General features: G+C 34.7%; 1 protein-coding gene across 2 annotated transcripts in view; it reads right to left on the bottom strand.

The window, feature by feature from the left end:
* Positions 1 to 11864, bottom strand: part of LOC129806672 (neurogenic locus Notch protein) — a 101232-nt gene extending 89368 nt beyond the window's left edge. Inside the window, exon 1 of one of the 2 annotated variants that reach the window (XM_055855439.1) lies at positions 11427 to 11864. In XM_055855439.1, the coding sequence (XP_055711414.1) occupies positions 11427 to 11586 (160 nt within the window). In that variant the 5' untranslated portion in view covers positions 11587 to 11864. The remainder of the gene's footprint in view (positions 1 to 11426) is intronic. The other variant, XM_055855440.1, reaches the window with a different exon arrangement.
* Positions 11865 to 13778: the final 1914 nt, after the last annotated feature.

The following is a 13778-nucleotide window of genomic DNA, read 5'->3' as shown; positions in this document are numbered from 1 at the left end:
AATTTGAATTTCGCTTGAAGACTGATTCATAACTCTTCGTAACCAATTCGGATTTATGCTAGATTCAAAGACCTTTCAAAAGACTCCATACTTGTTCCAGTCGATAATTAAATACGAAGTCCAGAGTAATTTACGTTTTAACATTGAAAAAAAGCGTAAATATTTAGAATTGACAACTCTGAGCGGAAAATTAATTAGAAAATGACGTAAATTGCTTGTAAGAATGGTACAATTAATTACACCTTTGTTTTGTAAATTTTCTATAAGGCTTTCTACCCAGATTTTATTTATAGACTCCATTTAAGAGACAAGACGAAGAATCTCAATCAGAAATATGTAGAATTTCCACAAATAATCCACTAGATTTCCAAGTGAGATTCCTTAGGAGAACTTTTGAGGCTTTCAACAAATTCACACAAATATAGTAAAAGTAAACAATTGGTCACGTTCCTCCAAATAAAAACATCGATAACATTGATGATATTGTAGCTCCAAAATTGTCTCACTTTACAAAATATTGCTCTTAAAGCCACATTTCATTCAGTGATTTTGAATATCTTCTGCGTATATTGCTTCTACTGGAATTTACGTTAAACCAAAGAGGTTAAAGGTTGTCACACAGGATCATTACTCAATAGTGAATGCTTCCATGAATTTATATAGAGTACAACGACTTCAAAATGATTCTGCAAATGGTTATACAGACATTTGAGTACGACCTTAGGTCAAATGTACCAAATATTTGATGGGTTAAGTTTCAGAACTTTCCGCTATGGAATTATGTATTACCTATGTCAGGTGTGATTATTTCGACATAGCAGATGGTTATACTGGGATTTGGTCAACCACCTTAGGGGCGCGTTGAGCTCAGGTCCTGAAGGTTTCGGAAAAAAATCTTTTGTGATAAGAAAATAGAAAAGTTAAGCCATATTACTAAACCTTAGGTCTGAAACCTGTAGAATGTGAGGTATCTTAAATGTAATTATCCCAAAATTCACTGCAATGGATCAGCTTTGTCTTCAGAACAAAAACTTTACATGATTACACATAAATTCATGATATAATATTACTTTCTGGAACAATAAATCTAATCGAAATAATTTAGTAAAGAAGTAAACAGTAAGCTTGGAAAAATTTAAAGATTTTGGTAGAGGAGACCGGGGTAGAATTGGCCACCAAATGAAATTTTTCATTCCGTATAATTTGTACAAAAAATATTTGTACGAGGCTGATAAATATTTCAATGAATAGTAAGGAAAGTATATAGGGGAAAGTTCTCTCCCTTCGAACGTTCATGCCTTCGAATAATGTGAATTTCTTTTGTTTTTCGTAAGAGATTTACACTAAATTATCACGGAATTATCAACAATTACAAAATCAAATAATATTTAATGGAAATGTGTAAGTCTCTTAGGAAAACTAAAAGAAAATTTACATTATTCGAAGGCATGAACATTCGAAGGGAGAGTACTTTCCCCTATTTAGAATACAGAGTGGTTTCCACAATATTCCTTCGAAGGCAAACTATGAAACACCACTATCTAAAGCTATACGTGGCTATTTCTGCCACGGTCTCCCCTACTAAATGCTACCGTACATGCATATAACTGCATCCCTGCTTCTCGTAAGCTTGTCTTTAATTTTAAGATAAACTTTGATTTGAGATTTTAAACTTTTTCTATATTTCTGTAGATTGTTCTTTAAAGAAAAACGACAAATTAAAAAAATATCAATCTGATAATTTAATATATACGGCAATTGTGCTTTAATTTAGTTTTGATTTGATCATTATTATATCAAAATGTCTCATTTAGAGACTAATGGCCTCTACACATTGGGAGCAATTTTTGTCAAAAATTGCTTTTTTGAAGCAAATTCCCTGCAGCGTTGTAGGGGGAAACGTCAAATTTCTGTCAAAAACGCAATTTTTGACGAAAATTGCTCCCAATGTGTAGACGCCTTAAAGCGGTCTTCAAACTAGAAATTTAGCCCAGTTTCCGACGGTCTCAAAATCTTAAATAGTAACTTTTTTTATTGCTTTTTCAGAATTCAATGGGTCATTCGTCATTAATAATCCAATCCTAAGTCAAATTTATCCAAAAAATCTGGATTGTTGAAAAATCAGAGCAGTTAAGCCATGGGTCTCAAATCTGAAGCACGTATAATGTTCTAATGGTGATTCTTAAGACTATATGACTATAACGAATCCAAATTGCTAAAAACAATTCATAAGCTTTTACTTAAAAAGTCAACAAAATCAGTTGAACAATACATATTTTAAAGAAGCTCAACAAATGACCTTACAAATTATCTTCAAAAGTACAGTTTTCGAAAATGAAACATATCTTTGCCATAAACTAATATAAATTTTATAAAGCAGTCTTCAGACTAAAGGTTTAACCCAGTTCCCGAAGGTATCAAAATCTAAAATAGCGAGAAATTTCATTGCTTTTTGAGCACCTAATACGTTATTAGGTGAGATTCTTAACAATCTCACCTACTATAATCCTAACAAAATTTCATGTCGTCCGATCGACCTCAAACTTGGCCAAAATGTGTTTCGCCACTTCCTGATCACGAATATATATGTGGCTATTTTACGTTCCCGGCCGGCCGGCCGGCCGCTCTTTGGAGCTTAATAGCTCCTAAACTAAAAAAGATATCGACTTGCGGTTTTCGGCAAAGGTTATATATCGGGTGAAAATTGCAACTTGGTGCATAGACCCCCCACCCCCCACCCCTCCTTCCGCCATTTTGAAGACCCCCCTTTTTTTGTTTTCTCAATAGCTCCGCCCCTATGGCATTCAGCGGACTCAAATTTTAGTATGTTATAGCTGGGCCTTAGAGCTTTCCATCAATACCAAACTTAAGGTCCCCCGACCCCCTGACCCGAGCTATAAGGGTCCAAAAAAAATATCTTAAAATGGCCATAACTCCGGTTCTAATTGTCAGAATTTAAAAAGTGAGGGCTTTTTGGAAAGCTCTCGTGAAATTCCACTTCCCCTTCTAACATCGCAAGTTCATAAAACCACCGCTAGGGGCGCTTTTTTTAAAAAGAAAATTTTTAAATCTTAAAAGTTAAATAACTCAAAAATTCCATTGTGCATCGGGCTGAAAATTTAGTATGTTGTATCCGTTGATTATACCTATCAAACAAAAAAAACCTTAAGTCGATCCATAACCCCTGACCCGAGCTATAAGGGGTCAAAGTTTGAACATTGACCGGCCTCTATCTCCGGTTCTAATTAACATAGCGACATAAATTTTACCTTTTTGGTTTCGTCTCGATGAACACTTTCAGATGGAAGTTCAAAAAGTCACCACAGGTGGCGCTGTGATAGCGTCAAAATTCATCGAAATTCAAAGTCACTTTTCTCAAAAACGGCATTGTGCAAGTTAATGAAATTTTAGTATGTTGTAGTCCAGTCTAGGACGTTTCCAAAATGGTGCGTATGTGCGCTGTGGTTTCAATAGAACCGGAGATATGAGGGGTCAAAGTTCACGAAATTCAAAAAATTATATCTCCGGTTCTATGTGACCGATTTTGATGAATGAGGGCTTAAACGAAAGATCTCACCAAATGCTACAACTTTCTAGAATATTTGAACTTCGTAGGACCAACACCAGGGGCGCCACAGTCGAAAAACCAATTTCAATATCACATAACCTCAATTATCTCGACTGTCGCTGAACCGATTTTGATGATTACTTCAACATAATTGTAGAGCACATTTGTCTCTACATTTCGTCCATACATCATTTTCCACTCAGACTACGCTATCACTCCGATTTTGCCGTTTAAGTGTGAAAAAAATGATTTTTCCAATAATAACGCTTTGAAACCACTCAGATGCCAATTTGACTGCCTCTACTCGACCAAGACACTTAAAATAGGGTTTTAAATGGAAAGTCCCACAAAATACAACAATTCTTTGATATAGTTGAAGCTCAACAAATGACTACTTGGGGCACTCTGGATGAAAAGACGAGTTAAGAAACAAAAAACCTCGATTATCTTGACTTCTCAGTAATCAATGAGATCATGTTCTATGGGAAAATTATAGAGAACATTCTGGTCTACATTTCATCCATATATCACTTTTCTGTCAGTTCATCCAAATCCTTGATATTTTGGTTTAAATACAAAATTTGCATAATTTCACGAATTTGATTCAAGATAACTGAATGGCGTCTCCCAACTTCAGCTCTAAATCAAATTTGCATGCACTCCGAGTTAGCTCACGTTAAGAATCTCACCTACATAAGCCGGTTAGGATTATCTGTCCCTTTATCTTTATTTTTCGCGATTGATAAGAAATTAGAACAGATAAGCCATATATTTAAGCCAGGTCTATCTGAAGCCAGTGTAAGAAAAACTAAAACATTCGATTAAGCTGTTTTCGAATTTGGGCAGAATCTTTGAGAGGGACTTTCCGGTGTTCGCCAGTGAAAAAGTCACCCTAAGATGAAAACACTTTTTTCGTCTTGCCCAGAGCTTTCGGTCCCGATGTGGACCTTCTTCAGTGGCTAAAAAAGGACCACATTGACATCCTGATAGTGATGAGTGATATGTATCCCTTGAACTTCACGATCCCTAAGAGTAATGACGGGAACATTGTTTAGTCGAGTGAGTTTTGTTCGAAATTGTCCAAAAAATGACCTTTGTAATTTTTTTTAAATAATCTGTTGTAAAATAAAAATTCATGCCCTAAACTCTATACTCTAAAAGTCAGTGACCCAATGATTGATATTTGTTTTCTTTCTTTTAGAACTTTTTCTTTGATTTTTTAGAAGTAGTTTTACCATATTTAAGCCTCTCCAATTCAATATTATAAATATTAGGACATGCTCTCGAAGACTATCACAAGTCCTTAAATATATTCAGAGAGCTAGACAATTTCTTAAATTATGATTCAAATATCTTTAAATACAAATATAATTATATTTATCATATTCAACCCAACCCAAAATCCCTTGAAGTTTGTAGATGTCATTGGTCGAAAAATAAGATATGATTATACACATTGCTTCCCGGAAAGCACCATTCTTTTAGATGGATTTAAAATTACTCCTCAACAAGCGGATGGGATGATAAACCGACAAATCAAAAATCAATTGACTACGACGTTGATCACCTTCAGTGTCGAGATTGAGCGATCGAATTGGAAGAAGAAAAACCTTAATCTAAATTTCAATGATTCACTGAGCTTTTAATGTAAGAGATTTTTTTTGTCTTTACACAACTTTATCTCATCTTTCGGTTCACGACATTGTTGAAAGATGATTTGTCGATTTACTTAATTTGTTAAACTCGGTAGATTTTTGATTTTTAAGACATCAAATATTTATTTTCAAACAATTACTGTTCAAATACTTTTATAGTGCTTTTAGATGATATTTTTTTTGTCTTCTTGTGTGAGACTCTTAGCTTTTGATTATTATTACTTCACCAAGAGAGTGCTTTTGAGGTTTATAGCATCACCGAGAGAATATAATATTATTATTTTAATATTTTTTAGTGAATTTGTCTGAGGAGAGAAAAATCACACAGATAAGGTTCACAATGGGCAAATGTGTGCAATATATGAAATTAATTCAATAAGAGACGATACTAAAATAATTAATTTACACTCTTGTCTTAAGCATGTACCACTCTGTAATGGCCTATGTTGTGTTTTTTTTTTCTTCATCTCCCATTGCAAGAAATACACAAAACAAAAGAAATTATGGTGTAAGCAAAAAAGCTCACGTTTCTCTTTCCCATTGCACAACGCCTGTGAATTCTTTTTAGCAAAAATTTTCATCGTGGTAATCAGGGAATTATTAAAAAAGCGAATGAATAATCACTTCTCATCTCCATTCTGCAATTTGAGGATGCCAAGGAAAATTCCACGGAAAATTTTGACGGTTGAATCAGCAATTGTTTAAACGGCATTCTTGCAATTTATTGATTCTAAGGTGCTTCAATCACCTCAAGCAACATTATAAACTATTTCACAATATTTTTATTAAATTTTAATAAATCGTTCCATATTTGATTGGTCATTCTGCACGTGTTACTTTTTGTTATGATAAAAATTTCATACTTGGCAGTTCAATATAGACGTTGATAAACTTTGGAATACGACACGTAAAAAAATGCAATTTCAGCATTTTACTATCACATATAGCTCCAATGATTTTATACTAGTTTTACATTTATAACATTGATAAATCGTCGGTTGAATCAGTAACTATACTATCTACATTTCTTTTGTATTTCTTCCAAACTACGAATTGCTGCGACGTTATTTACAACAAATGTACTATAACAGCTGAATGTTGAAACGAAGAATAACTTCAGTTAAACCACAGATTAGTGTTAGTCTAGAGTTAAAATTAAGCTAGGTTTAAATATTTTTTCGTATGCAGAAACGTGGAATAGTGTTTTGGCGTAAGCTGTTTTTCTCATACGATAACCCCATATTGGCTTTTCTGCATGCCAGAAAATGTCATTTCGTCATTGTTTCCGTTCGATTTAGCAAGATTCCATGGCCTTTTCTCGTTATATGGTAATCTTGAACCACCAGACTTGCTAAAAATTCTCTAAAATAAAATAAGAATCAATTTTGTGGATGTGAAAGAATGTGCATGTTTTCTGGGCGCAAAAAAGCGCGACTCCCGCGACTTCTACTTCAGTGGCGACTTATTGAAGTTGCATATGGTGGATGTTTCTTTTTATTTCAGGAAAAATTGGCTTTTTAAGAAGCTGTAAATAGAGTGAAAGCCTTATTTCTTTTCAAAAAATCCACTAAAGTGCATATTATATCAATTTGGTATTATTTAAGAGTATTTTCGGGAAGAATTTGCGGATAGATGTGGACAGATTTATTCCATCTTTAAGCCAAAAATTATACATCCGATATCGGGGGTCTAATTTTTGGCTTAAACGTTAATCCACTGTTTAAATGTATTCTACTTTTGTCGTTCAAACATTAGAAAACTGTGGATCATCCTCGAATTATCTTTATACTTCGATTCAACATTCTGCTGTAAGTGCGTATGACTTTGACCTCCTCCTGTTCGTAAACTTAACATATAAAATTTCACCGGACAACCCTATTCTATAGCACAAACCATCAATTAATTGTTCACATAATACATAGGGCGAGGTGGGGCTATACTAAAAAGGCAATTCGCGTGCCGTAGATATAGGTAACTTTATTTTCCATGGATGACTTTCCCCTTCCTATTTGTAAGCTTTTCTTTAATTCAAGAACTTCAGGATGGTCCTTCACAATCTGATCTACCATGTCTGATCAGTGAGGACCATTCTTACACATTAGAATTAACACTTTAAGGACGAGAAGGTCAAAAATTGAGGGTCAGAAAAAATCGCTTTTTCTAACTTTTTAGAGCAAAATTAAACTTTAGAAGGTCGTAGGAAAAATTTCATTTTTGGGTCACCGGTGACCCAATCGTCCTTAAAGGGTTAAAGAACGGTAAAGAACATAATAATGGGGCAAAGTCACCCACAGAGGACAAAGTCACCCGCTTCTACGGTTTTTGTAAAAGTATCTAGGTTTTAATCCAATATAATTTAGAAAGACAGAACAATTAAGAATCTAAATCAAATAATAGCTTGGTCCAACTTCCTTTTCTTTGCTAAATATTTGAAAATAATTATACGGCATTTGGTGATATTACGAACCAATTGAATTGTATACCCTTATTGGAAAGCGTGCTACCTCCGAACGGCTCAAACTTCGGACAACTGATTTTTGATTTTTTTTTTTCTATGTTCTTAATGGATTTGACCCGTGGCCCTTTTCAGGAAATTTAAGGCATTGAACTAGCTATTAAAATGTAATATTATAAAGGGTCAAAATAATTAAAAACATATTGAAAAAGATGAATCGTTCGAAGCTTAAGTCGGCCGAAAGTAGCGCACTTGCCCTTATATTTTTTGCTAATGATAATTTATTTATTAAAAATAAAATGTTAACTTCTCGTGTTAAATTAAGTTTTTTGACATTACGGCCCCCTTTGAGTCAAACCTAGAACCACGGTGTGTTCAGCAAAATTTTAGGGTTTAACGATTTCCATCGAAATTTGATGAAATATTAAGATTAATTCAATATTATGATGACGTTTGCGTTGCCAGATTCGAATTTTCACCATGCCATAATTCAGTGTAGCAAATGACATACTTCTTCAAATTTTTCTTAATTTAAAGCTTTGCTACAAGGACCTTTTAAACCTTTAAAAATGATAACTTTCAAATACTTTTATGAAGCATTAAGCAAAATGTTCTTCAACTTTGATTTGTAAATTTTCAAACTCATCTTCGAGAATATTTATCGTATCAGAAATAAGATGTTTGTACAAAAATTTTCTTGCAATAAAATAAATAAATAAATATTCGCCAAGATCAACATAAATCTAAGTTATTTCAGTGATTAATCTACTTAGACTTACTACATTCTTAAGGGCGAAGTAGAGCACCTTTGAATGGTACGAGCATCAGAAATAAGTTAAGCCATATGACTTAATAAGTCCTCTAGTTTCTAATCAGCCAATTCTCAAGAAAGTATCTTTTAAAACTGGATTAAGGTCAATACTGATAAAATTGAACGCTTGTGTTATGGTTATTTAAAGATTAAAGACCTTCTTAATACAGATTTACATATTCCTTACTATAGTATTATGCACCATACGAAAATTACGTGACTTTAGATAATTTTTTAGTTACAGTAGAGTCTCTGAAATCTGAATCTCTCAAATTCGAACTACGTTTGGATTCAAAATGTCAATTGTGGGGTTATGTTAATAAATTCGTATTCTGGATGAATGAAAATCATATTTATGTGCTTCTTCCTGAATGTTTCTGAACGTATAAAATGAAAAGGAACTATATTACTTATACAGTAGACTCTCGCTAATTCGGCTCTTTTAAGATCGGGCTACTTTTTAATTCGGGCAGCGGTTACATTTGAAAAAAGTTTGTTGTCATTTTTCAAGTTTGATTATGATTATCAAATGAATCAAATATGCTCAAATTTGGTATGGTTTGTCTTAGTTTTGATGTGATTTTGCATTATTGAGGGATTTTCATGCAATTTATGTTATATATGAGTGTGTAAACTCAATATCTATATGCACATGAATAAAAAATCGTTGCATTTCAAAAAGTTTGTCGCCCGAATTTCTGTCTAATTCGGCTGACATTTCGGTCCCATGCCCGAATTTGAGAGAGTTTACTGTATTTTAATATTTTTAATTTATATATTTTCTTTTTATCACTACGGCAACAACACGTGCTAACTTTTAGCTTCGTTGTCGTATCTTCCATGGTGTCTTATCTGGTGGTTTCCTTCCTTCCAATGTCCAGTAAAAGCCATTTACCACAAAAGATCGTCTAAGACGACAAAAGATTATACAGACTGAGAAGAAGCATTTCCGCCGTTTGGCTTTGGAGGCTGGTCGCCAACGCTAAGACGGCGGTGGACGCATGGTACGGGGCAGGGGCATGACATTTCCTATGTTTCCCATATGTTTCTAGCGAGCCGAAAAAACTTTTGAGTTTAGTAGCTGTTTTCTGTCATTGTAGAATGAATTAGCAAAAAAATACTAATACAGAATAAAAGCCAAGTTAATAACAAAGAGGCAACCGAAAACCATAAATTGGTAACCTACGTAGTTTTGGAGATATCTCGTAAAATGTGTACGAAAACAGGAAAAAATTACACTAAAACTGGTCGCATTTTTTAGAGCTAATGTCACCCTCTACGGGGGTTATTGTCAAGACACATGAAGGCAAATAAATACAATATAATACAATACAAAATACAATACTACTAAGACTTGAGAGACAGTACGGGAATTTGATTCAAAGTAGAATTTAATCTCACAGAAATGTCAAAAATACCCCCCGAGCGTTCGAATTTAGAAGACTTTGTACTTTAGTCCTTTAATTACTTGGAAAAATAGCCCGACAGGAATGAAAATACATTTTGTTGTTCTTTTCTCACTTCGTAAAAAGTCATGCAGAGTTTTTGCCCAAAATGGCGGACGGAAAATTTGACATCTCGTCGAATTTGTTAAAATTGACCTCTATCCTCTTTCCTGATTTGAATTCTAGTTGCCAAATTGTTTTATTGGATAGTTACTTTACCTAAACCAATTAAGTTTGTAATGGTAATTAATTTAAAGAATTTAAATTCAGTAACCGTTAAGGAGCGTGTTTGACAGCGACTCCCCGCACCCCTATCAAAAAAATCATCTATTAATCTGTGGTTTAAACCTTCAATCTGAAGACCGCATTGATATTGAACATTAGGCACATTTTATCTAAAATATTTCAAAATCACTGCAGTTATTTGTTGTTTGATTACTATTCCGAAAACCTCTGAAACCATTTTATATCAAAATTGAGAAGTACGGTTTTATTATCACAAAATAAATCCTGCTACAGCTGTTTAAATAAAGTATGGAAAGCCTAATATTACACATTCTGAAGCATATTCGCAACATTAATTAATGGAAATTGTAGTATAATTTTAATTCACAATTGCACAGTGCAATAACTCAATTATGTTATTAATGTTATTATAATCGATACAAGTTACGACAAATTCATATTGAGTAAAATTGCAATTTCTTTGTTTTCTTCACAAAATCAAAGATTATTACTGCAATTTCTTCGTTTTTTTGCAGTCGTACGAGGGGTTTGTGCCTAAGAATACGTTTTGAGAAAAACTATAAAAAGTTACGATATTGGCTGATTGAAGCAACGAACTTGTTGATACGAAAACCATAATTTTCCATGCACTTCTTTTCGAATTCGTCAACGTTTTTTTATTGTCACCAAGTCCGCCATGACGATGAACCAACTCTTGAGAGGGGTTTTCTGTGGAAAAGGAGCCCACATACACAACCTAATGCCATTCCCTGCTTCTTTTTTGCATCCCAACACGGACATTGCATCTGTATTGACCCGCACACCTGCTCTGCATTTTATAGTGTGAAGGTTTTTCTTTCTTCCATTCGAATTTTCAACACAAACACATTGGAAGGCTCAAAAGTAAAGCAGCTTCATACAAAACCACTTTGCGGAGATCGGTCCAAAAGAAGTCGAGAGAACCTCTCCCGTGATTGAAGGCGCTGTTGCCGGTTCAACCACCACCAATCGTAATCATTTTTCCCGCATTTCCACAATCATTCAAACATTTTTCCCACCATTTAACGTCTTTTTCCATGCCCTAGAACTACCAACCCCCAAAAATAATGGGCCATGAGCAACTTTTCCCGCGGAAAATGCTCAGGAGAATCACAGAAATCCCCCAATGCCTCGGTGGCCAAAACGACTCACAAAGTAACCAACTGGTCGAGGCGAGTTTCTCACACAAGAGCAACAGATTTAACAGTCTTCAGCACCATCTTTTTACCTTCTGTCCATTGAAAACATCCAAGAAAGATTGCTGCAGCCAATAGAATATTAATCCAATTGTAATCCCTTTTTAGTGTTGTGCCACAATAGAATTTTCTACTAATTGTTGATATTTTAAACCACATTTTATCTTGCTTTGCATCACATTTAGCACACATCCAATTTGTTAAGGTACGTTAAAAGAAGAAAAAAAAGGGAATTTGAGGATCAATCACATTTGGACACACAGAAGCAACAAAATACAAAAATCAATTAAAACATAACTAAGAACACTCTCTTTCACCATAATTAGTCCATCTGTTATCGTCCACTCTTCGATGTGACTTCCATAACGGTTCTCACACCTTTTTATCAACTGATTTTCACACAAAATAACCAAATTTCAAGCCCGATGCAACGCAGCGCATGCGTTCACGATCGCGTCTCAATTCACTCTGACGATGCAAGCACTTTTGCGCGCCCTCTGCGGAATTCTTTGCACAGTGATAGGGTGCCATCTAGCGATGGTTTGAACTTTTCAATGTTTCACATTCAAATTACCTTCATTTAAACGGCTAAAAGTCTATGTTACACAAGAATCTTTAAGATTAAGGGAAGGCTTTCAGGTTTCGCATACACTCTGGCTTTAAAAACTACATAAGTCTTAAGTTACATTACAGTGGAACAGGCATGAGCTAAAATAAAAGTCGAAGTGAATTTGATGGTGCCAGTTGAGATTCTTCGAAGTGCCGCGAAAATTCACGTAAAGAAAATGAGAGATTTTTTAATGTTAAAATTGCTTAATTCCTTAGAGTTAAGTCATTTTCGCAAGAAAATCCTTTTTATAATTTAGTTGAACACAGTTATTTGGGTTAATTGTAAATAACGTATGGCCAGTGAAATCTGCACAAAGTTCAAACACAATTTTCTAATATTTGTACATAGTTTTATTATAACTTTTTTACATGTTTTGAAAGGTATATGTATGAACTTATTTCAGGAAAAAATCCGGTCCGATCCGATGAGCTTTTCGGCACATTCGGGGAACTTCCGCCATTGATGTCGAAAATGTGGATGTTGGCATCTTCTTCAACTCTCGTTTTATTTTTCCCTTCAGCGTGACTTCGGTTTTGGGTCGAAAGTTTCGGGCATACACCTTTCACTTAATATTAGCCCAAAATGATTTAATAGGCCTCAATTGGGGGACGTTAGGGGGAGCTTTCTTCCTTCTTGACAACAGGTATGTCAAGTTCCTCCAATGCGTTCATTGTCTTCCTTGAGTAGTAATGGCTGGGTGCTAGGTCTGGCCAGAAGATCACATTGTCCCTTCGATGATACTTATTGATGAAAGCTTCCAGCTTAGGCAAGCAATCTCTGATATAGACGTCAGAATTTTGCGTTAGACTCTTTGTGAGGAACGCGGGCTCAGACATTCCAGCAGCACTGATTGCAAGCCACAAAAGGATCTTTTTCGGGTACTTTGTATGCTCAACGTACTTATCTTTCTTGTCTACATTGTCGTCACGTACATAATAATACTTCCCCTGCCACTTATTACCATCCATGGTGAAATAGGACTCATCGTCCATGACACAAACAATGTCGTTCTGAGCGTGAAAAACATTTTGGATCAAAAGAGACAAACGAATTTTCTGAGTCTTTTCCTGAGTTTCTGAGACAGCTGGCTTCGGTTTTCTGGTTCTTCTCTTGATTCCCATAGACTACAGATACTTCTTCATCGTTGTTTTGCTAATTCAAGTTTGTTACCAAGCTCACGGTACGACTTTGCAACTTTATTGGATGTTAACTTGCAAGTCGAACCCGCATCTTCGATAGTGAAACTTCCCACATTTCACTTTAAATTGGTGGCTTGTCATTTTAGAAATCAGTTACGTCCGAAATATGTTCTGTAAGACACATTGGAGGTGTTAGAGATAATCTGAGGATTACATTAGGCGTGATTATGAGAGAATCATACCTAACCAAGGTCTTAACTGACTGTCAGAATGCAGGGAAAAAATGGTTTTCCGAGTGTCAAAAAACATGTGTTAGAAAAATAGCTTAAAATTGATTTTTAATGAATGATACCTCCTACAAATGGTGAAAACAAGTAGAAGAAAGTTCCATATAAGTACTGATACCCAAATTTTTGTATCCGGTGTAATATTTTGGGGGAAACTGAGGCCTACAGTGGTGGGAAAAAGTGGTACGAAGCTGAGTTAACCAGGGCACATTCGTAAAAAATGCCGCTACATTTTCATTTTCCTGTAGAGGAAAATCCAAGGACTTCCAGTAATTTTGTGAGGCAGAATTATGAACCTAATAAGTAAGATATTTTTTTGATATAGTGATATTAATTGATTCGGTGTGT

This window comes from Phlebotomus papatasi, chromosome 3 (assembly GCF_024763615.1).
Source record: "Phlebotomus papatasi isolate M1 chromosome 3, Ppap_2.1, whole genome shotgun sequence".
In the NCBI taxonomy this organism is placed as follows: Eukaryota; Metazoa; Arthropoda; class Insecta; order Diptera; family Psychodidae; genus Phlebotomus; species Phlebotomus papatasi.
Note: the sequence above shows the minus strand (reverse complement) of the source record. Positions and strands in the feature narration are given on the sequence as shown.